Source organism: Corvus hawaiiensis, chromosome 3 (assembly GCF_020740725.1).
Source record: "Corvus hawaiiensis isolate bCorHaw1 chromosome 3, bCorHaw1.pri.cur, whole genome shotgun sequence".
Taxonomy (NCBI): domain Eukaryota; kingdom Metazoa; phylum Chordata; class Aves; order Passeriformes; family Corvidae; genus Corvus; species Corvus hawaiiensis.
Genome location: NC_063215.1, coordinates 36,160,591 through 36,186,336, shown reverse-complemented (window position 1 = coordinate 36,186,336; position 25,746 = coordinate 36,160,591). Strand labels below are relative to the sequence as shown.

The window sequence follows — 25,746 nt, the reverse complement described above, 5'->3', positions numbered from 1 at the left end:
GCAGATTACTGCCTCATGATAACACATTATTACTCCCAATAATGGAGTAAAAAACCACACTGATGGAAATAACCGTATTTAATACTAGTGCAACCTGTCAACTATTTTTAGGTATTTCTGTGGTCCTGACCCTGTTATCTGTGCTGTCATGTTTTTATCTTCAGATTGTGTCATAACAAGGGATGCCTGACATCAGTCATGTGATCATATGAGAAGTTTTGTGGGAGACCAAGACTCCATGGCTCTGTTTTGAGTTCTCAGCTGGAGTACTAAGCTTGTGGAAACCTTTCTTTATAACATTATTAACTAAAAATACAAAAAAAAATTTGCAGAAATACATGAAGTAATGTAAAATCATTATTTTTTTATTTGATATAAATTTTATATTTTACCAAAGGTACTTTTCTTCGTTTACAAAGCCAAAAATGCATCTGGATCACTTGCACGTCAAACAGAGACATCAGATGAAAAGGGAAATTTTTCAATGACCGATTACCTGAGTTACAGTGCAATATTTAATTTCAGACAGTATTGCTCTTAGGACTTTTTACAGTAAGAAATAATAAGCTTTATCAAGTCAAAACCTTAATCAGAGCTTGTCGTAAATTTAAGAATTCTCATGAACCAACAACATGAAACACCAGACATAATGTATACTATACTTTTTTGCTTGCCTCTACAATAAATTAATACCCTGGATGACTTAAATATTAGCAAAAATATTTACAAAAAGAAGATAAAACACAGTATAAAACTTTTTTCAAAGATACATGTCTTCCAAGAAACAGTTTGGTACCAAGAGTGAAATTTCAAGTCTTACAAAATTGTTTCTCACTTATTTAAATTCATGAAGATAAATAAATAACACTGAATTATACAAATAAACATTGATATCCTCATATGGGTTTATGCAGTAAAAGTGTGTATCTCTTCTTGGGAGTATCCAAGATCCTTCAGATATCTGAAAGTCAGAAATCATGTTGGTCATATTAATATTTGGAACTCGAAACCCACCACAGACACAGATGAAGCATAACTTTAGCACCACTTCCTTGTTTTTATTCAGACATGCACAATGAACTTTACCACTGCATTTAGGAAACAATCAATGCCCAGGAGCTCAGATATACTACATGAACTTTTTGGGTAATGAAAACCATTTCTAAAAATAAATACAGATATCATCTGAATTACTTCAGACTTCTCAAGAGGCAGTGTAATTATTGGTCAATACACCTTGACTTCAGTAGGAGTGCAGAAATGCAAATGATGTCATATTGGTTCAATATTTTGAAGCTGGGCAAGAGAAATTTAGACAAGCTTTTATCTTTAAACATGCATATAAAATAAGAAAATATTAGGTACAGGCACAAATGCATTAAGTTTAAAAAATAATCAAGAAAGATGTTTGTGATAGAACAACTACTTTGAACTTCTGTAACTTAATTTATCAAGCTAACACCAACAAAGAAAGCTTATTTCCTATTATTCCAACTTTTCTATGACCATCAACTTAAAAGCAGCATTTAAAACCCTGGGAAAAAAAGTTAAAGAACTGTTTTTAGAAAGTTCTGGACAAGTTACTAGAACTCATGAAACTTACATATTGCTGATATTACTTAGCTACACATAAATATACATCTCAAGTATGGTGCAAGGTGGTTTTTTTTATAAACCTTTTTTTTGTTTTAATTTTAAAAGTTTTCTTGTAAAGCAGACAACGTAAGGCCATTTTTGAAAGACTACCAAATCAGAAACACTACAGCTGATTAGGTGATCAAATTTTAGAAAATTTCTCACTTTCCATTTCATCATTTAAAATACTCACTGTACTCCTTGTTCTGTAAAAGGCGATGGACCACAGATGCAGATAAGCACTTTGGAGTCTTTTCTGCTTCTTTTCACCAACTCAGAGAGAAGAGATGAAGAAATCTTCCCCTGTTTACCTACCCAGTCTTTTGTTGGTTGTGAAAGAATGAATTGAACCTCAAACCTGGTAAGCAGAAGAATATTTCATAAATATTACCTCAGATTAGAAATCTGCTACACAAAATGCTGATGACCAAGACACTGATGTTTCCTATGATTACCTTCCTGTTCTGCTCAGCTCCCCACTGCAGTATCAGATCTCACAGATATTTAGTCATTCCTACTCATCAAGTCAGTCAAATCACCTCCAATATTGTGTATTTATTTAACCAAATCTTTCAATGTTAAAAATTCCAGCTTTCTATTTCACCTTACAAAAAAACCCCATCTGGGACCAATTATGATACTTCAGCACAGATTTTACTGCTTCATTATTCACTTACACAAATGTTGGTGTAGCTCAATATAAAAGTAGTGAGATAAGAATGCTTGGCCAAATTCATGAAAATGTCAGAACAATTTCAGTAATGAGAAAATAGTACAGTTGGTTTCAAAAACTCACTAACAGAATAGTAACTGAGTAAAAACCAAGCACTTCTGTATCTGAGGCTCCTACTGAAAGAGAGAAAAGCCTTTTATTGTAAATTTGCACAGTGTCTAGACTACAAAGCTTTGAATGTGCCAGACAACACTAGGGTATGAAATAGTATTGATTTTTCACTTCAATGCTGTGAAGGAACAAGCGGTTTCTACTGAGGAAGAATTCAACTAAGAATTAACCATAAACAAAACATATTTTTATCACATAAAATCTGAGCAATGACAATATATCTAGTGATAACAGCACAGTAACTGAAATTAAAAGGTAATCTGATAATCCTGTGTCTCCTGACAGAACTATGGCCTGTTGAATTAAGTTGACATTCCATGTGCACTACTTGCATTTTAATCTGCAATTACATTGTAATTGAGGGCAAAATGCAACAATTATTAAGGAAAAAATTAAAGTAATGAGCCTAATTAAACTTTGAATTTCTACATAAACATTTTCATAACCAGTGACACCAAAAAGATTTTTATAAGACTTCTCTAAATTTGGAATGTTGCTCCTGGGGTACATTATCCTCTCTCTCTTCTGTGCTCCTTTTTGCGTATCTGTGCTTCCTATCGTTAAGGCTAAGGCAAATTTTCTTCTGCATCAAAAAGCTTCTGTTTTAAAAACCATCTCATCTAACATATCATCTCCAATAACCATCTATTAAACGCTGTCAGGTCAAATCCCTGGCTTCCCATGGCACCTACAGACCATAACAACATAGCTTCTGCTATGCATCTGCGACCAATGGATCTCCTTGCACTCCCTCATTATATTGTTAGCTAAGAGCTTACAGAATCAGAATCTGCCCTGGTGCCAAAGCCGTACTGTTAATCTAAGCCCCAAGACTTGTTCTGTACACAGAGAGGTTACAAGTTGTTCTCCACAAGAATAAATTACCTTTCATCTTTAAGAGCTAACTGCTCTAGTTGGTTTCTCCAAAGTATGTCATCCTCGGTTTTGTTGAAGAAGATCAGCTTCACTGTCCTTAAAAAAAAAAAAAAAAAAGAAAAAACCAATTAAAATTAACTGCAGATAGTTTCTGTTAAAGAATCAGAACTTAATGCATCACACAGATACCTTTTAATTACATTTTTTGTTTGTTTCCAGATGCATTATAAGTGAAAATGAGACACACAGAACAAGCTTTGGAAAACTTGCCTGGTATAGACAAAACAGCCCCAAATCGCTATGCTACATCTTTAAACACTAAAATCATCCCGTTCAGAAGCGAGAATGTGCCAGAATCTTTACATGCTTCCCACAGGCCACTTCTCTGAAAACATGGAAAATAAAGCCAACTACACTAACCTAGTGCTCTCAATGGTGCCATGGTGCACCACAGCATCGAGTGTTATTCAGGTGGGGGAAATGTCAATAAAAAGTGCATAGGAAAGTCATGCATTTTGTTCACTGGGCACAAAAGTAGAAATTGGTTATTTGGAGAACAATGTTTTGAGACACCCTTACTAGTACTCCCAGGGGTAGACAAATATATCTGCTGCAGTTCTGCTCAGTACTTAGCACTATAAAGAAGAGAAAACTCCAAACTTGGAATGAACTGGTTGCAGTTTTGCTGGAAATAAGGGAGAGCACAGCTAAAATGAAGAAGTGGAAATTTAGATATGGTCCCCACCAGTAAAGAAAAGGTGATTGACAGAATGATGACTAAAATTTAGATAACAAATAAGAAGCTTCATCAGCCCTTTGGAAGGAAATAGAGTGAATCTAACATACTGGAAACTACTTCAAAGGATGTAGATTTTAATAAACTAAAAAAACCTGGTATGAACGGTCTTACGAAAACTGTTCAGAAAGAGGAGTTAGAGACCCTCAAAGGACTTTAACAAAGAGGAAGAAAAGGAGACAGCAAGTTAAAAAATCACCTTCCAAACAAGAATGATGATGAAAGTGGGATACTATATTAAAAGTGAATATGAGAACAGAGTGGTTATTTAGGAATGAAAAGCTGGAGACAAAGCAAGATACAACTATCAAGGAGACTCAAGAATAGACTACAAGCATCCTATATTGAGAAGACCATTAGCCCCCTACCTAGTGTTTAGTGCCTTTGTGCTTCAGACTTCTTTTAAGAAATGTACCTACCTGACTGCAGTTATACACAACCAGTAAAAGGAGCAAAAAAACCTCATCTTAAAAAGCAAGCATAGAGGACCAATATTCTTTTATAGTTAATACTTTGGCCAAATACAATTTGGCTTGTAAGAGGAAACAAGGCTGAAGAAAGAGCATCATGACTTGATGCACAAAAGAATAGTGCAGCTATGAAGAGAACAAATTGTTTTGCCCATTTACAATAGGAAACAAATAGACTTACAAGATAGTAGGCGGACTTTGTCTAGACAGTAAGAATGAAAATCCAATTATCCAGGCTCATTACAGCAAATGCTGCCCAGGGAAGCTGAAGATTCTCCAGCATTCACAGTGCAGCCCCAGAGCTTCAGCAGCACTCACCCAGCACTCCAGAGAGAGGTTGCTTTTTGTCACCAGACAAGGTGACAAGTCTGTCATTGTACAGGTTGTTCTTCAGCTTTCTGCAATTTGTGTTTTAGCATGGGCAATCCAAGCTTATGGCAACAGTTACTTTGCAAAGTAAGATAATTCTATGCAAATTATATTTATATTGTTCATATATACATATATATATATAATATATATTGTATTTATACATACACATATACACACACATATGTCATACAGATAAACATACATGTATTAAAGACACTTTGGTAGTACTTTCCCAAAAAATAAATTGAGGGTTAAAGAGCAAATATAAGGCCAAGAAACTAAATTGCCTAAAACAGTCAGAAAAACAAAGGTTTAAAGTGTTTATGTATAAATAGAACCTGTCTCAGTTCAAGTCATTCAACCAGCCTCCACAGCAAGAAGGAAAAATTAATTTACTGTGACTAGTAAGGAAACAGATGCTGCTGCACCCTGAACTAACACTGAGTTCCCATAAGAAATTGTGCTGAAAAGAGCTAAAAATGTGCTCCCAAGCACTTTGTCAGATGATCGACTCATCCTTTGGATTCACAAAGCCAGTCAGCCACTTTTTATTTTCTACTGACAATATAGGACATTTTGGAAGAGCCGAACAGTACGGTCTCTCTCCTCACAGAACAGGATTATATGTAACTGCTGAAATAGAACAATATAGGTATAGTGTCCGGATTTAGGGTTTGTTTGGTTTTTTAAAGAAACAAACTTTTGCAGGACATGTCATCCTTTGTAGCTCTAGTATGTAGATTAGTGAACAATTAATCTCCCTCTGTTGTTTCAAAAGCAGAAGTACTCATTCTACAGTTCTGAAGGACAGAAAAACCCATTCCCTTGACCAAACACAAGTAGTGCTTTCTTCTGTAGATTTTACAGAGTACAGAATGCATATGCAATACACATCTTTTCATGCACTTGAATATTTAACGCTGTACTTACATAAGTGACATACAAGTCTTTTGTGAAAACTGGAACTCATCTGGTAACAATGTGTTACTGGTGGGTAGCAGGTGAAAACCACAGGCTAACTATTTTAATGTATCAGAGAGAAGCTATAAGCAAACAGTTGCAGCACTCCTCAGTCCAAAACCCGGTATCTATATTGTAACATTGCTATACTAAAAAAAGACACTCAAATGTGAAGCTAGTTAAAAAAAAAACCTCCTCGAAGTTTCTACTCAGTGAGCTCATTTGCACCACAACTAAATTCCAAAACGCAAATCGGTCCATTATGTTGATGGTAGCCAGTAACCAAATATGTGCGAGTTGCCTAAGCTTCTGACAGATTCTTCCCTAAAGCATGCCAGTTTTTGGTGTAAGTTCAAGAAAAATATTTTCATACCATTTTATTTGTTAGTTGTTTTATTAACACTGAGGCTTGTGTGTAAAGAAGCCCACATACCTGAGACAGCTAGCTTCAGTCAGAGCAAAATTCAGCAGCTTAACCATTGGTGTGAAGCCTGTGCCTCCTGCCAATAAAATGAGGTCTTCTGAAGTTTGAACTTGCGACTTCTTGAAGTTGCCTTCAGGATTGCTGACAAAAATATAGTCTCCTTTATTTAAAAAATAAAAAAATTAAAAGGTAAACATTATTTGCTGAAAACAAGCTAATTAGCATTCTGATTTTTTAAAGGCCATTTCATATTGCCTTCATCTTTGTAATACTAGGGTTTCTTTCAGAAAGGTACTATACACTTCACATAAGGAACATTCTTGTTAAAAGAAGAGATGTATAATTAAAATGTTTTGTCTTGATGGATTTTACACAATATGAGTACACAGACATTTGCAAAATCAGCATTAAAAATCTACCTCCGTATCTGAAATGGAAAAGGAAGTGCACCCTAAGTCCCATAAACCAGACCTCCTTTCTTTATGCAAAAGTACAAGAAGTTGTTCTCAGAGCATATGGCATCAAAGCCATCAACTATAATGCGTGACACAGTTCACAGACATCAGTCAGGAGAGCTGTCTGTAATGGGCAACTCCTAGTTACAGTGAGGACAAGCCTTTACATTCAGGGAATGGAGAATAAGGTTTAAAAGAAGTTTTAAGTCTTGGTGTATGGGTAGGTAAACAATAAGAACATCACAATACTCAGACAGTGAATCTTTGAAGATGGTGCAATTGCTGCAAAACCAAATACAAAACCCCTCAATGCATATTTACCAATTTGTAGGTGGTCAAGTGCCTGTGTGAACAGTCCACGGGAATAAATTTTAATCATTAAATATATATGCACACCATTATGGCGAGGTGGTTCTTGGAAATCCAGTGGCAAAAAAGGCAATACAGGTGTGTATGGTTTTACTACCTCTGTCCCTAGAAAGTAGACAGAAAGATAGCTCAAATAAAATGAGAAGTACTCTACATCCAGATACTACAAACAAATACCAAAATAAACAAAGAGTAAATAAATAACCTGTATATACCATAAAAATAACACCATCCCATGCTTTTGTGCAACTTACTACTTTCCACTGCATCAGTTTTTATTTCAGAATTGGAAGCCTTCTACTTCCAATTAAAAACTTGAGTACATTATTTCCATGCTACTTAGTGATTCAGGATACAGGATGAGAAGATCTTCAGTTATCCCCAAAGAATATGAAAATCTAAACATTTTCATTGATTTTCAAGTACCACAGCTTGATTTATTCTAAATTTAAACAGCAGGTTTTTAGTACTGCACAATTGTATTTTCTTGCAGTATCATTTCAAAAAGCTGTTGTATGATAAAAAGATCTCAAGAGCCGGACACTAGTAAAGAATGAGGCAGGGAGGAGGAGGAGGTCAAAACAATTCTTAATTAATGGATTTTTAAAAATTCTGAGAAGTCTCTACTATGTATAGTGCAATCCAAGTACAGTGACCAGTATAACTATTAATATGCAAATTTTAAGAAGTACCCTTTAAAATAATAAACTGGCTATTTCTTTGACCTTCCATTTTCTTGAGTTCACCTTTTACAAAATTTTGAATAGCACATTGAAGAAAAGCACATGTGCTTTTCTAAACACATTCCTCTCATAACCTCACGTTATAGTTAATATTGCACGACTGGAGTGTAAAGCAGTGTTGCCATGACTACTATAAATCCCTCAGAAGAAAAAAAAAAAGAAGAAAAAATTGCAACAGTACCCTCCTCATTTCAAAAAAGCTGCAGATTAAAAGGAACTGACTAATGAAACATCACACACATACAGTAAGCTTCCCACACTTCAAAGATGAACAACACTGCTTTGGTAGAGAGAATGTTTTAAAGGGAGAGTTGAAGGCGGAGACAATAAGGTCACCAGTAAATGCCAGTCATCTCAGTAGTTAGATTTTCGTTAATATTAATCCAGTCAGTTCATTATTAAGCATCGTTACTGTGATCCTGGAAGCAGAGACTTGCTAACAACAACCAGGGAATTAGCGGCCATGGACTTGGCATTCTCCCAACACTATGAAAAGGATTTATGTAAATATATCCATTACTACATTCTCAATTTTTCTTACCTGCAATAATTTGTTTGAGGTAAACATGTTGTCCAGTGGGAACATGGAGATGTGTGCCCTTAGGCAACATTAGGCAGAAGAGTCTGGTGTCATGGGTAACTTCTGTCTTAGAAACCAACTTGCATTTTCTGTAAAACAGTCCTAAAAACATGATTTTACATGTTAGTTAAGTCCCAATCTGTCATTCTATTATTATATATCTTTCAATAAGAGAGAGAGAAATGCGTATATTTCACTATGTACTTATAAAAAGACAATAAATAAATGCTTATTGTATAATTACTTATAATAATTTTTATAATTTTGGACTAAAGACTCAATTATAATCTTACTTTAAGAGCCTCTGAGTTATTGACTGGGAAGAAGTAGAAAAGTACCAAAAACTATCAGAACTCCTTGTACTGCATTGCACCTATACTGAGTTTGCCATACAAGTACAGCATGGGTACACACAGGCAGACTGAAACCAGCAAATGAAACATAAGCCAGCACAGCAGCACACTCCTCAGACTATCCACACCCACCCAGTAGGCTGACGGAGGTCATTCTGCACCTCTGCTCTGTTCTTGTGAGAGCTCATCTGGGGTACCGTGTTCAGCTCTGGGGTCCCCCCCATAGGAAGGATATGGACCTACTGGAGCAAGTCCAGACAAGGGCCACAAAGACGATCAGAGGGCTGGAGCACCCCTCCTTATGAAGATACACTGAGAGAGTTGGGGTTTTACAGCCTGGAGAAAAGAAAGCTCCAGGGAGCTTATAGCAGCCTTCAATAAAGAAGATGACTGAAGTAGTTTTTCTTCCTCTACCTTTAGAAGAGCATTTTTCAGTTAGGCTTTTGTTTCAGCACTGCAGTATTTTAGCTCTAACCTGGAATATCAGTGTGATCACAGCACCACACTGCCTAAAAAGGTTTGTAAGTCACGGGAACTTTCAGGGCCTATCAGGTACTGGAAGTTCAGCTCTGCAAAGAACTAAAAAAAAAATAAAAGAAAGAAGAAAGAAAGAAAGCTAACAAGCAACAAAATCTGGGTTGCTTCGCTCCGATGAGGCCGAGCACGGGGCACCAACTGACACTGTACCATGCCGTAAATCAAGTCCCTCCAGATGGGAGAGAATTTGCTGAAAGTCCTTGCAAGGAGTTTCAAAGATAAACCAAGACTTTTCCTTGAGTTTCAATGCTTCCAGATAGTTGTTTATTAAGTCTTATCAGAAGAACAGAGCCACTAGCATGACCCAGGTACAGCATAGAGCACAGAAAAGCAGGAATGAGGCCTCTCTATCAAGATTTACACAGCCTTTTAAAGATATTTTAACCAATAGTTACTAAAAACGTACATTATTTTCACTTTCCTACCAATTATTCAGTAACACGGGCAGGAACTGTGGAATTCTCTATCCAATCATTCCAAACTACTTTTACTGCAGAACATGGAGTAGGAGAAGAAGGAGAAGAAGGTTTAGAGAATAACAACAATCCTCCATTTTGGTATTTTTTACTCTTATCTATTTACCACAAAGAGAAGCCCAAAACTTCTAAATTTTTCACCCTGTGACAATCTTACATAGTAGTCTATCACCTAATTCACACCACTGTATTTTCTAGTTCTTGTCTGACCATTGGTAATTTTTTCCAAGGTTTGAGGTTAAAACAGTGTTGTTCAGGGGGGTAAGAACCCTTAAAAACAGGCAGAGAAATATTCTCGGCACTCTGGGTTCCTACACAGCATTATCTAAACTTCATACATCCAAAACAAGCCAAGTAATTTTTTAAAAAAGGCAGGGAGACGAAGCCACTTTCCTACAATAATCCCACTGCGTCATTTGCCAGTTTCAGTGAAGAATTTGCGAGAAGTTCCAGTGGATATTTTTATGTAAAGCCTCTCAAAATTTGACAGATTCATGTACGAGAATACTTGAACATGACATCGTTCTAACAACACTTTCTACATTGGAGCAATTTCAGTGAAGTAACATTTCCCCTTTCTTTCATGGCATTGAAAAATACTCATGTTGCTCACACAAATAGCTGAGCTACTCATGAAACAGGATGAGATGCAAAGGAAATTCCAACTAGGCATCACCATAAGGATGGTCTGGTCAAACACAGGGGCAGCTGCTCAGAGGGAGACTGTTCTTGGAGGTATTCAAACCTAGACTGAACAGCTTTGAGCAGGAAGTTAGATCAGATGACTTCCAGAGCTCCCCTTCAACTAAGTCAGTCTACAATTGTATTATCTGTTAAAGGTCTTAAGAGTTAGAAGTACAAGCACCTTTATCTTTTGTGTTTTGCCACTGCACCAGCAGATGCTTCTTTACTTCCTGACTTCGATCTCATGTTGATTCTCATTTGACAGGAATGGACTATCAGAAAATGTCTAATAAATGCTTATCACTTTACATGGTCTTAATCCTGATGTGCATCAAAAGTCTTTCTTGAGTCAACACAACTCTTCTTAAAATGAATCTTGCCTGAAGGAAGGCTTATGCAAGTTTCCAGTGAAGTGTCCATTAAATACAAATCAAAATGTAAAGGAAATTCTAGCATTGCTGCAGCTCAAGTGATCACTGCCATTGCTTTCTTACTCTTTCTTCCAACAGCATCAAAGAGAATCCCAAGTCAGTACACCTGATTGAACTTTACGCTTAGGGCTACAGCTCACAAACAGGTAACAATCCCTGGACTTTAAAAAAACACAAGAAAAGCTTTAGAGGGGCTCTAAACAAGACAGCCTGTCCAATCTCCTTGCCCAGTGATCCCCAAGAGCCATTTAAGGACCACGTTGAGTATTTCAGCAATTTCACCTAATGAATTATCCTTTTTCAAGTAACTTATCTGTACTACAGTTTCCTTATAACATTTTGCTCTTTCCAGATATCCTAGATTAAAAACACAGCTAAAGTACAAGACAGTACAAGACAGCTGGAGACCAGATAAAGAGTGCCCTCTGACAGTGCAGTCAATTGCTGCTTGAAGGAACAGACATTGCTATTAACATTCCCTTTTTCACTAAGGGCAGGATCACAGCCTGTCAATTCAACCATAACAGACACAAAATAATTTTAAATAAAGGAAAGCTTTCAATAAACAGTATTTATCCACACATCGCTTGAAAGTTAAAGGTTTAAACAATATGTTCCAGTTCAGCCACGCTTCTTTCTAACTGAATTTATCTCCAAAGGTATAAATAAACTCTGCTGGAACAGTCAAGCATCTAAATACATTCAGTTATGCCTTGAAACATACATTCAGGTTACTAAATCTCAGCTGCATATGCAATTTGTGCATGGACTAAATTAGGATCAAATTTCTTATATACCACTACTGGTATATATACCAGAGTAGATTGCCATGGCAGTTTTCTGCTTACACTGGTTTTCTTAAATTATTCAAATAGCTACTAGTGAGTTATCCACTATAAATGCCTACAGAGACATAATGTAATGCTTCTGACATGGAATAAATCTTTCTTTATTAAGATTTTCTCACATCTTTCACCCAACATCCTACAAATCCCTTATTTTGAATGAACAAACATTTCAGATGAATCAAAAGAATGCCTAAAGCTCTGAAAAAATGAAAGTCAGTAATTCTATTTCATACCAATCTTGAAGTAAAGCAGAACATCAGCATCTCTCCAGCTATATAAATATAATGAAAGTTTGTGGAAATTTGTTTTCTATCCTTCTTTTGAAAAACAATACACAATAAGATTGCAAAGTACAGTAGCCAAATAAATATGCCAAGATTGCTGTCAATTCTGCAGACTTAAGAACTGCTTAAAAGGATGCGTGAGGTTGGTAATATAACCCTTAACACTCATCAGCTAATACTCTTACAGATATTTGGGAGTGGAGAAAGAAGTTTAAAAACTGATTCATCCACTGAATCACTGTTCCCTGACAATTTTTTCACCTTTCCAACCTAATTCCAGCCTTTTCCACATAAATAACCTTTATCTCCCTTTTTCTTTTCAATTTGCCATACAGAACTTTTGTCTTGATTCATTCAATATAACTTTTTAAAACAAGAGACCTTTCTAAGTGAACTTCTAGTTTAGACTGTAGTCTTTGCTACATTAACTAAAATTAGTTCATTATCAGTCATTCCAATAAAATCTGAAGCCACAAGAAAAAATGACTGTCAAAGCAGAAAACCCTTTCAACAAAAGGAGCCAGTCCTTAGTAGCAAGCTGAAGCCAAACAGTTGGTTGTGTCAACCCACGAAGACATGTTAACTGTCAGATGCTGAAGACCTACGATTTGCTACTATATAGAAGCAAAAGTTACTTTTCTCTCAATTTTGGATCACAATGCCAGTGTCCAGCAGCAAATCATAGTGGAGAAAGTCATTATTGAAGAGGTTAGGTTTGATTAAATGCTTTGTAGACATCAAGAGTCAGCACTGCAGCTCCTGATCTAGGAGAGGCAGCCATGCAGCCCCTCACTACCAAAGGCTTGCCACAAAATCCAATACAATCACGGGCTACACATCATTCTAAATTCAGCTTCCTCCTTTGCTGGAATCAAGAACTACAACACTTCAATTCATAGGCATACAAATTCAGTTTTACTAACAAAATTCACTTTTACTATCATTATCTGCTGTACAGATAATGATACCTTTTGGAGAGTATCATCCTTCTGCGTACTGCGTGTTCTTCCTTGTCATGAAAGGGAGTCTAAGAACTTTTCCTTAATCATGTTTTTTGCTTTTCTTCACTGATAAAAATTTAGTCACAATTCTTATTTCTTAGTTACCAGTCATAATCCTAGTGACACTACAGTGGCAATATTAGCCTGTTGGCTTTGGAAAAAGCCAAATTGCTCCACTACCCTTCTATCTCAGGTAGAGGAATTCCACCCCATTCCTAGCAAGCATTTGTCACCCAAACATGTCCATTAGCCAGCTGAAAGTTAATCCTTATTTTGTTCAGGTTACTTGGTTATGGAGCCTCAAGTACAATTGCTGCCAACATAATGGAGATTAGACCACAGAGCTGAAGGAAGGTGGCTGCCTACCACTCCCAGCACCAGCCCAGTCTTAAGAGTTAAGACAACCATGAACCCTCACTGCTGACCATCAAATCATCAGTACCCTCAAATGCTTCCATTAATTACTAGATTTCACAAGCTAGCTCACATTATCCAAATAGGCCGGCCATGCTCTCCCCAGACAGTCTCTCTCCCCTCCCAAAGTAACATTCCCACTGAATCAATACCTTCTAAACTTTTCTGGGTTCCACAGCACCCTGTCACAGTGTAAGTCTCGCTGATATACAGTAAATGCTGCAGCAGCACTCTGCTCCCTTCTGGTACTTCCAACAAAAAAACCTCTATGATCTGCCACTAAATGTGGATGAAAACCACTGCACAAAACAATGAAATTGCACCCCATTTCAGCCCTCAGAGGCAACACCACCTTGTTTCTTTACTGAACACTCTAAACATCTGCCAATAGTTGCACAGTCTTTAAAAGAGCAGAACTTAATAATTAGGTTACTTTCCAAAACAGCAACCTGAGGAAAAGTTCAGAATCATTTTCAGAAGGAAGAAGCATTTTATTCTCCATGGGAAAAAATACACACATCCCCCCAGGTCATCCCTACTAGCATGTCATTTTTTAATTGCATCTGGCTACTGCTTTTATGTGCATTCCCCCTCATATCTCATATCTCATTTCCCAGAAAAAGCACTAACAAGAAAATAATGTTTTAATACCTATTTGAAAACCTACAGTCTATCACTGTGCCATATGATGCTTTGGTTGGCTGGGAGGGGTCAGGTTTTAGGGGTTTGGTTTGGCTTTTTTGTTTTAATGAGAAAGCTCTATCTGACTTTTTATACTGCATATACACTTACAGGATGCCAGCACTATGACCATAAGCTTTTGTTTACACTTTTAATGACCAGTTTCATAACAGCTACCTAAAAGTAACATTACCAACTCCCCTACACTGACAATCTAATTATACTGAATTGTGTTTTCTATGCAATACTGTGGGTTATAAATAATTATTTCTCCAGAAAACTAAGCACTTAATCCTTCTTAAGGAGTAGAAGCAGTATTGAATATTCTTCTGAATCTCCTGACCATCCGAAAACACAGTGCAGTTAACTGAAATTGCAATACTTTTTTTTTTTAATCCTCTTCAACAAAATTCAACAATTCTGTTCATTCCTTCCAATTAACTAAAATACACTGGCCAAAATTTTAGTATAAACTCAGAAGGAATTTGAGAGTACATAGGTAATTTATGTGGGAGTACGACTTTCCCAGCCTATGGAAATAAAAGGAGGGGCTTATGTTAACTGTTTCTTCATATCACAAAGCTATCAAAGGCTTCCAGTACCATCTCTGGATTATGTCACTGGCCCTGAAGAAGACCTTTATCACTTTTTTTGCAGAATTTCAACATCTGCTTTGAAACTAAATATTAAATAACCTTTAAGTATAGATGTTTCTGCACATATGGTGGACACACATCCCTCCTTTATGAACTCATTCATGAATGCTGTGATATGAACAAGTAATAAAGAAATAAAATAAAATAAACTTTTCAAGTATCAATCCTGACTGGTTTTCAGCCCTTCCTCCTGTGCTCTGAATACAACTGAAGTGTTTTAACTGGTCAATACACACAGAAATACTAAAAAACTCAAAGACAAGAAAAACTCAATGAATTTAAACATCAGTGCTCCCATAAGAACTTACTACTCACAGCCTTGCCACCAAAGTGGAATTGTGTAATCATTTCAGGTAAAATAATTACTTTTATTAGAAAGCATAAATTACCAAAAGAATATTAATATACAAAAGTTGAATAAAATAAATAAAAAATGTGTACCAAGATAACACAGCTACTTTCTATTCTGTTCCCAAATTTTCAGAAGTGAAAATTATTAGTTACACTGTCTTCACACAAGACTCTCATAATCCTTAGAACTAAAAGGTAAAGCTGAGAGTAAGGAGACAAATATTCAAGTGAAAAAAATCAGAATATTTAGGGCAACATATCCATGCTACCGTGTATTGACTGCTGCATAGAAATACCAGATATAAAGCTATAAAACCGCTTTTTAAATTTTTTTTTTTAGCTATTAATTATTATTTCTTTGTTCACACTGCACAAGATAGGAGTTTCTTTACCCATAATATTATTTTGCTCCCACAGAAGTGAAAACAAAAAAGAAAATTCTGCAATTTAGAATAAGGGAGCACAGCTCTAAGCAGAAAAGGAAAATGGCTACTTGAAACTAAACTAGGTGGATAGAAGCCTCCAACAAGTAGATTTTATGGCTGAGCTGAAAGCAAAGGTTCAAATGAAGGAAAGACACGGAGGTCTGAGCATTCTTCTTCTATAAACACTCTTACGTGCTCAATTTTAAATTTAGAGATTTAAAAATTAAAAAACTGAAGAATAGGAGTTTCTGGAGTAGGAATTAAAAAGCTACAGATATCAATTTATTTGCTAGATTACTAATGCTCAATATGTCTTTTGTCAATTGCATCTAACTATCCCCAGCTCCCTCATTGTAATGGTTCTATAAAGCCACTATATTCTATATCTCTTATTCTTTCAGATTATCTTCTCTTTCTGTTTTCTATAATCGCAAAAAGCGAAAAGGAGGCAGAAAATGAGCAATGGACAGTGGACAACACATTAGATCAGGCTGCAACCCCTTAGATACAGAGGTTATATTGAAAAATCTAATATTAAAGTGGATGACTCAACAGTTTCTGAAACTCTTATAAAGAAAATGACATTCTACATAAACTAAAGGTAGCCAGAGAGGTGTGCTTTTATGCAGTCTTCCTTTTTGTAGCGCAGTAATCTCTCAACTTTAAAGGTCCACGTAGCATAACTGAGGGCCAGTAAGAGGTGTACAAGATGATGAGCAACATTTAATTAGCTCATAAAAACGTACAGCTTTGTTTTCACACATCATAACACAGACTATAATCCAACAGTCAATTTTTGAGCATTATTAGACAGAGGACCAAGAGGGCTTTTGAGAAACTAGGTGACGGTAATAACATCAGGAGTGTGGTTATAGTACACACTGTAATTTTGCAGAAAATTTTAGTTTAGCTGACAAAAGCCCAAACCCACACTGATCACTGTAATATTCTTTGGTGCTGCATCAAGTTCATACTGTTCTGTTAGCGCAAAGTGAATCCATATATAACATTTACTGCTCCTTGCAGACACATCAGCTTATTCAGAGCTGGCTTTAATACCTACACATGATTTGAAGTCCCTTATTTAATCTGAGCTCAAGTTACAAAGATGCAGTGTACTGGAACAACCTTACAGCATTGACAGATGTTACTGTATCTGTAGTAACAATTGGAAGTGAAGGTTTCTGACCCTTCACTCCAGTTACTCCCATAGTGATTGACACATGTCCATGCACTCTCTCCTCAGGGTCTACTGTGGTTTTCATATGGACAGAGAGGTCATTAAGCACACAGGTAACCATGAGATGCAACAACACTAAGGCAGTGTTCACCTTCCAATATTAGGTTCACCTTCAACTCCACTGTGGAACAAAACAAAGCAAGAAACCAAAGAAAAGCAAAAAAACCACCTCTAAGTCAAATCCTTTAAAGGAAAATTCCTGAGTAGCTTCCAACAAGATCAGACAACAATTATGAAAGAAATGAAGGTACAACAACAGAAAAAGAAAATCCTGGAAAAAACCAAATATTACTAACAAGCTCCAAGAAGTCCTAAAACAGCTGGTAGCTGGCCATGAAATTGCTTACCTCTGTCTGTGCGTTTGACAAAGGTATTATGACCTTCCCGGGGCTGTCCCAGCATTTTCCAATGAATGTTATCCTTTTTACTTAAGATAATCTCTACTTTCCCTACTTTTTCAGCAATATTTACTAAAAGAGAAAAGATTTCATATTGTTACTTTTAGTTACACTTTGTACAAAAAAGTATTTCACATGTCAAGTATAATGAAATTCAGAACAATTACTCATTTCTCAAGACACATGTAATTAATTCCTTAAATTAGAATATCAAATTAAAGGTACTTCCAGCTACCTTTCTATAATGTTATAGAGTGCAGTTAAAACAAACGCTAACTGGATATGCATAATTAATACATGTTATTTGCTAAACAGATTGTGGAACCAGGACAGCTTCACAGACCATCTGGTCAAGAAAAATGCTCACAAACCCGGAGTCATCATGTACTAGAAATTGGTAGTTACCACTACTTACTACTTTCTTTTTATGGCCATTTGAATTAACAATTAAATCCAAGAAAATCCCAGTCTAAGCAAAGAACAGTTTACAAATACACAACAGAACTAACTTCTAGCTTTTAACATTTAGTCATACTAAGAGGGATCAGAGCACTATCAACTTATTACTTTCACAGGCCCAAATGGCACAATTGAAGAAAAAATATTTAATGTTATGGCTTGGTTTGATTGACTGTGTCAGGACCTGGTGGCAAGTAAAACTGTAAAGTATCTGATGAGTCAGAAAAATAAATTGAAATTCCACATTCTGACATCAGAATCATAGAATATTGTGAGTTGGAAGGGACCCACAAGGATCATGGAAGTTCAGCTCCTGACTGGACTATCCTAGAAGAGATACACAAGTGCTGCAAGAGACAGAAATTACCAGCCACATCTTCTGAAACTGCATGATCCAAGTCTGAAATAAATACAAACAAACTCTGTGTTAAGCAATAACAAAATTCTATTCCAGCCATCCTATATACATAAAGTATAGTCTAGGAATACTGAGTGAACTAATAACCATAAAAAGCTATGCATGTTTACCTGGCCTTGAAATTTGACTCATGACTTCTACAAGCCTCATGCACAAAGGCATTATTTTTCCCATTACTTTTAACAATGGCTCATGTAAAGCCACCGATCTGCATTTATGTAAATTATTGTGCCAGCCCTTGGGAATGAAGGCATTTTAATAATCGTAAAAAACACACTTGAAGAAAAATTTTACACAAGTTTAAAATCAATTTCTTACTGCACTTTAGTCCGCATGTAAGAAGTTTAGTACATACTAAACAAATGAAGATGTGAGTTGATAAACAACGCAATTCCTTTACATCAAGGTGCTTTAACAATCTCTGATGAAAGAGAAATAAAATATTAATTGGTACATGTAAAATTCTTATGGTCTGATGAGTGGGTTTTAATAAAATAGAATGAAAATTCAGTATTTTCAACTGCAAAATTACAGTACCTACCAACTTCTACAAGATATGAGTGGTCATCGATGATGATCTCTCCCCTTAATCGTTTGCCTTGACAGTCAACTATCACCAACTCTGCATTCATATCCTTTCATAGTCAAGGGGAAAAAAAAACAACAGTTTTTGTAAAATTCTCCCAGAATTCAAGCTAGATCACAACTGGATCTTGTAATTCTTCCTTCACAAAATATACTTACCTTCTGCTTAGTATATATGACAATTGTGACCAAACTATCTGTTTGGAACCAGTCATAACTGTAAAACAAAAAATACAATAAAGAAAAAAATATATACTTTCTTTGGGCATATAAAAACATATTTAACCCCAAGCCTTCCAGCAGAGCTTCTTTAACGAATTTACAAGCCAAACATATTACTTACTACTTTTGAAGACTAAGTCCGAAGTCAGTAATTTTGAAAAAACTACTAAAATAACTATCTAATTATGCATCCTGATAGTCAGTACATTGTAGTTAAAATTGTATGGCATTAGTTTTACTTAAAAAGCACATGCATTCTCTTTGTAGTATATGAACCTTGCTTACGAGATGATAAAAATCTTGAGTCCAGACAAAAGCACTAAATAGGCAGCATGACATCCAAGAGTTAAAGATTTGGTGCACATACCACAGAACCACAGTTCCCTTCATCTCCACAGATAAGTTTTTGCATTCATTCCTATGTTCCCAAGTCCAAACCTTGTAATAAATCCAGGGTAAGGTAGAAAAAAAGAAAGCCTTCAAATGCTAATTATTTGTATGGCCTTACACTTGCCAGGAAGTAACTTCCATCTACTGTTTAGACTCCTGGACCAGAAAAACAGGCCAGAGAGGGAGGAGAGGGAGGAGCAAACCCTCCTGACAGCCAACACATTTTAGGCTGCACACCTTCCAGTCACATGCCAGAATATGCCTGACACACATGGGAAGAAAGGCAGCAAGGTTTGTAGAGCACTTCAGCACTTCATTCCAGTTGTTTACAAGCCACAATATTTTATGACTGCATGTAACTAGCCCAGAGATCACACACTCACAAGGGATTTTGATGCCAAGTGAGAAACTGCACCTTGAGGACCAAAGGCATCATGGAATAAAATGACACCTCAGTGACAACAGCAGGCATATCACAGTGAGCTTTTAGGGCCTGCTTTGCTTTACATGTTGTAGAAACTTGAATGCAGCTATCACATGTTAATATATTCCAGCCTGAAATGAAGCACTTTTTGAATGGCAACTGAATGGCAATTCAGATGTTTATGGACAAATTAGTTTAAGTCAAGAAAGTAGTCAGTCCAGTTGGAATCACTTTCCATGAGTTTTCTCAAGAAGCAAAGCTGAGGAGCCTGCAAATATAAGCCATACATTTGTATAACAATGCAAGACAGCACAAGTGTTAGGAATCAACAGAACAAGCGAAGAACCATCATCTGCCCATATAACTTTTGGCAAGTTCTTTAAACCTGAATCTCACATTTTCTACTTACACAAGGATAGTAATGACAAATACTCATTTAACTGAAACTTCAAGACCTAACCATGGAAGCAGTTGCCTGCATTTACCAAGAATTGCACAGAATTCTTAAATAGAATGTTCAACAGATAATAACAGACAAAGGCTTACCTCGGACCTAAATCTTTAGCAGAAGAAGCCAGTACTTTCTTCTCAGGAAGCACACCTGGAAAGAGCAGAGAGTCATTAAAATATTTTCTGGGATGCTTGCTTAATATAAATAATACTCAGGTATGTTTGGGGTTTGTGGTTTTGTTTTTTTTAATTGAATGTTCTAAGTGTCTGCCAACAATATTTAGTGACCTTATTTCCACAGGTAGCCAGACTATGTACTTTTTATATTTATTTTTTATTCAGCATTCTTCCCTGGAGAGCAGGGTCCTAGAACATGGAGCTCTACTTCAGAACTTAAGAGTTCCATACACCACAGTACCTATGTTGTTCTCAGTTTCATCTGTTATTAGCTTGTGTTTTTACATTTTGTGATAGTGAGGCACAAAAAGACAAAAACATTTTCTGAACTACTTTCCTTTAACAGAACTATTTGTTTCTACAATTCAGATGAATAAATTCAATTTGAGATGTCTGATCTAACCTAATTCACAAGTAAAATTTCATGTCAGCATGTAAGCAAAGGTATCAGCCCTAAGCTTTCTACACAGCACTTTGCTAGGAATTTCCACAGAATTCAGATACTCACTTTAAGTATTTAACTACATGAAACAGTCTGAAACAGCCTTTGCTGGGAAGCAACAGTTGGTCAGTCTTTCAAAATGTCAACTGTACTAACCTCTGGCATAAAAGAAACTGAACGTATTTGGCAAAATCTCAAGCACAGAGACAGATAAACAACTGCAATCCTGCATCAATTTTAACACCAAGAAGCTAAACAGAATGATGATGGAGGAAGTTCCAGACTGAACAGCTGGTAAGTGCTGGTTTCAAGCCCATTCAAAGTTAAGCCTTGCAAACCTGAAATGGCTAGGCATAAAATAATTAGCACATGAATTCTCAGTTACCCAGATTATTATCTTCTAAATGCCAGTAAGTTTTGTAGTATGACTACAAGCTTAAACACCATAACTGAGTGGCTCCACGACGTGGGAAGTAGATGAAAACAAAGAGAACCACCCTGGTCTAATCCAATCTGTCAAAACTATTTGATCACCCAGATCAGGGAATTAATCCAAAGCAATTAAAATTCAGTCAAATTACTTATTCTTTGATCCTTAATTACTCCTAAGTACACACCATCTGCAGCTGCCAAGGAAGTTAAATGGCAGAGCAGTCAGATCATTGCAAAAGAAAACCAATCACCTAATAAAAGCCTTCTCAAAAGCTAAGCCTTTCTTGAGGACACACATCATGATTTACTTGGCCTCCACAGATAACAGGAATCCATGGTCATACACACTTCTATTTGCTTTTGCAAGTCAAGAGAAATATATGAACAGCCACAATAAAATAGAACATTCTGGCAAACCAAGTGATATACGAATTATTTTGAAATACTGTAAGAGGCTACATGAAAACAATGATTCATGCTGCAATAAAAAGACAATGATTCAGGTGATCAGTGAACCAATTAAGCAAAGTGCTCTAGTAGTCATGGTGATCATAAATCAAGAAAAGCTGGGGGTGAAGCCAAAGGCTGATGGCAGACATGAAATGAAGAGTTTAAGGTGACCACATGAACAGCAGAATTACAACCCTGCGTGTCACGGGACTGCTTTGCACAATCCCACGGGACAGCAAGGCTAGCAATAAATATTCTTACATTATCCTCATAGCCACATTGGAAAGAGCTGGGTTTGACAGGTGGATTGCAACACCAAGAGAAAATGAGTAGAACTGCCAGTCACAAAAGGTGTGATCAGCACAAAAAGTTCAACTGGAGGCTAGCTACAGTTGGCACTCGCAGGGGAAAAGGCAATGCTCATACTGTTTCACACAGTCACTAGCAAAAATATAGGGCACACACTCTTCCAGTCAGAGCAATAACAAATCATTCAAACAGGCAAAACGTTAAAGGTTAAGGTTATTAAGGGATGCAGAGAGACTGAAGAAATGGGCTGACAAAAACTTCATGAAGCTTAGAAGAAAATAAAAAATTTTCACTTTGAAAGAAAAGAAAAAAAAATAAAAAAGATCCAGCCAAACAAGTGTAAGACCTGACTGGATAGAAAAGAGTTGGGCAGAAAATCTTCCAGGCATTTCACAGACAAGCTGACCTTCTTTGTCCATCCCACACCTCCCACATCTATACTACTCTACTGCAGTCTTACAATTCTTTCAAACACAGAATTCACAATACTTGGTTAGGGTTTTGCCTTCTGAAATTTCTTACAGATCACTACTGCCTCAGCACTGGATTTGAATGCAAAGAGAGAGAAGTTTGGGTAAATACTGCTCATTCAGTGATATTCACATAAGTTTCAGATCGACTCCCCACTTCACTCCAGGTGAAAACTTACCATTAAGCTGTTTCTTGTCTTCAGACACAGCAGAAGAAATCTCTGCAAGCATTAAGAAAAAACAACAAGGACAACAGTTAAGAAGTTACAGTATTTGCCCACATCATGCTAAATTAGGCAAAGTAAGGATCTCCCAATAAACCTTCCAAAAGGCTTAACGGAATGACCAGGATGTTTCAGACATCAAGAAGCAATAAATAAATGCAGCACTGTTTACCATTCCAAAAGATTATGTCTAATTAAAAATTGGTACATTACAAGTAGGTACATTACTAAAGAATAGGAAATGCAAGAACTCTGACACTTAAAAAAAAAAAATCACAGATTATCTTGTGCAATTATAAACTTCATAGCTAAGAAGCTCACTGAATCTGGTAAGAATTCCAATGGCACTTGTCTCACGACATCACATCACATAGTGGACTGCAAATCTGACCAACCCAATCCTTAGAAATCTAAACCCAATCCTTGGCAGGAACACAGGAAAAAGAAAATATTTCTATAAGCTCCCTCCACCAAACGATTTTATTTTCAAGTTATTATCTGAGTTTTGCATTTATTCTACAGTACTCTACAACTATTCCAAACCAACCAACTCTAGCAGAAAAAAAATAAAAAAAGAAAGACCAAGCAAGTGAATTACACAGTGTCAATTCATTTATAAGGTGCTCAACTCGATGGGAAAGGCACTGCACCTCTCAGCCACACGTCCTCCTGTTCACAGTAAATCTGTGGAGAAACTAGTCCTCTGGTTATACCTTGGCCCCTTTCTGCCCTTCTCTACATTGCACATCTCTGAGTGTCCCAATATGAAAGGCCCAATTTATACTCTCTCTTATGGGAGCCAAGTTCGGGTGGGAGAAACAAATCTCTTCTTTCTCCTCCCTTTTATGAAAACCAAAACAGAAATGTTTCTTCCCTGTTCTTCCATATCCTTCCCAGTGTCCTGCATCACACCACCCAAGGTTAGAGGAAAAATGCTAGAGAGATGTTAAGGAAGGCTCCTAGAGCAAAGCACCAACCACACAATATTCCAAAGTTACTTGAGAGCTCTTCAAGAACAATCTTCATCAGAGGCTTTCATACTGTGCCATTGTATGGTAAAAAGAAAATACTCCACATATTTTTGGTTGAGACAACACTTGTCTGAATATTCTGCTATACACCACTTTATGGTTTCTGCCAGGATGGGCAAGTTGCTCACAGAAACTTCTTTCTAATCAGAGGTAATTTTTTGTATTTAGAAGTCTGCTCTTGTTTCACCACATTTTAACACACAGCACAGAAATCAGCACTGCAATTTTAAGGACCACACAAGACACATCAAAGGCAGAGCCCGACCTCTCTTCCTTGGATGACATCTGAGCTCTCAGTCTAATCTAGCTGAATTAACAATAATACAGCATGCATTCTGACTCCCAAGCAACCACTGAAGTAGCATAGGGACATACACTAACATGTCCGTGGAAACATCAGCAGTATTAAAGTATTTCAGACAACTGTGATAATGTTTACAGCTGAGCACCCTGAAGGGACAGCAAGCAGTTTAATGCTGTACAGGTTTGATGAGGGAGATTCTGAAATCATCTCTTACATACCTGGTACTGCACTGGCCTTCTCAGCAAGTACAAACACTACATGTTTCAGTGCAAAGACCCACTGTAACACTACAGAAGGGACACTTCAGAATTTCCTATTAGTCACTACCAAAGCATGAAGCAGTATTCCCAAAATACAAGTTGACAAAACATTAAGTATCACCAGCATTTTCAAAAGACTCTTCTTTCTTAAAAAAAAAATAATCTAGAGTGTGTAAGGACAAACTTCAGCTTCCTTAAGCAGTTCAGTAAGCAAACCATTGTACTATCTCCCAAAAAATCACCAGAATACAGGAAAAAAACCCTAAGCTAAACAACCACAAATCTTCCAGCAATGCCCCAACAAAAAAAATCTGCCATCCTTGAGATTGAGATTGCACCAAACAGCAAGTACCAATGTTTCTCCTACTACTTAATACTCACTCTCTGTCACAAAAAGAAAGCAATGTAATCCATAATTTCAAGTCTTGTCTTCCCTCTACACTTAAGGGGCCATTTAATCCTCTGTTCAAAAACATGCACCTTAAGTTAGTAATTTATTCTTCTATTTTGAAATGCAAACTTCACAGAATATGGTTTTCTGGAAGGATAAAAGACTAGAATTACTGCTGGTTAATAGGGAAGTAAGTAAATCACTTTTTGGTAATTCAAAAGAGGAGGATACACAACCTTTGAGGAATCAGAGTAAACCTTGAGAATCTTACAGTGAAGGATTTCAGCAAGTCCAGTGCTGGAGTGTTCCAGAGAAGGGCCAGAAAGCTGGTGAAGGCTCTAGAGTGTAAATCCTATGAGGAGTGGCTGAGAGAGCTGGGGTTGTTTAGCCTGGAGAAGAGGAAGCTGAGGGGGGACCTTACTGCTCTCTACAACTCCCTGAAAGGAGGCTATAGCCAGGTGGGGGCTGGCCTCTTGGCTGTGCCAGGGGAGGTTCTGGTTGGAGATCAGGAAGAACTTCCCTGAAAGGGCTGTCAAGTATTATATTAGCCTGCCCAGGGAGGTGGTAGAGTCACCATCCCCAGAACTGTTCAAGAGATGACTGGACATGGCACTTAGTCTATGGTCTAGTTGACAAGGTGGTGGCTCTTCAAAGGATGGACTCAATCTTGGAGGTCTTCTCCGACCTAAATGACTCTGTAGTTCTGTAATCAGCTTGATTCTTTATTAAAAAAATTACTTTTTTTCAAATCTGAAATGGCTAAAAGTGACACAGGCAACAGAATTGGTTTTATATAGTTGACAACCTTTATTCTGTAAATTTTACTGCAGCAAAATGGATAGCAAAATAATTACAGAACAAAGCAGAAAAAGTGAACAGCAGAGAAGGGACTGCCAGAGACAGCAGGGGCAAAGATATCTTTATGCTTTACTGACTGGCTGTCACAAGAATTCCTTCCAGTTGCAGAAAGGTTAGGTTAATAAAACCAACAAAATTCATGTTTAC

The 25,746-nt window shown here is 36.8% G+C and overlaps 1 protein-coding gene across 2 annotated transcripts in view; it reads right to left on the bottom strand.

Annotated features, from left to right (window-relative positions):
- Positions 1-344: 344 nt before the first annotated feature.
- LOC125322831 (cytochrome b5 reductase 4) overlaps positions 345-25,746 on the bottom strand; it is a 32,844-nt gene continuing 7,442 nt past the window's right edge. For both annotated transcript variants that reach the window (XM_048297067.1, XM_048297069.1), the window contains exons 5-16: positions 22,711-22,752; positions 20,348-20,402; positions 18,925-18,982; positions 18,722-18,815; positions 18,130-18,162; positions 17,253-17,375; positions 8,486-8,626; positions 7,154-7,306; positions 6,387-6,537; positions 3,365-3,451; positions 1,829-1,993; positions 345-961 (exon numbers count right to left, since the gene is read on the bottom strand). In XM_048297067.1, the coding sequence (XP_048153024.1) occupies positions 907-961; positions 1,829-1,993; positions 3,365-3,451; positions 6,387-6,537; positions 7,154-7,306; positions 8,486-8,626; positions 17,253-17,375; positions 18,130-18,162; positions 18,722-18,815; positions 18,925-18,982; positions 20,348-20,402; positions 22,711-22,752 (1,157 nt within the window). In that variant the 3' untranslated portion in view covers positions 345-906. The remainder of the gene's footprint in view (positions 962-1,828; positions 1,994-3,364; positions 3,452-6,386; positions 6,538-7,153; positions 7,307-8,485; positions 8,627-17,252; positions 17,376-18,129; positions 18,163-18,721; positions 18,816-18,924; positions 18,983-20,347; positions 20,403-22,710; positions 22,753-25,746) is intronic.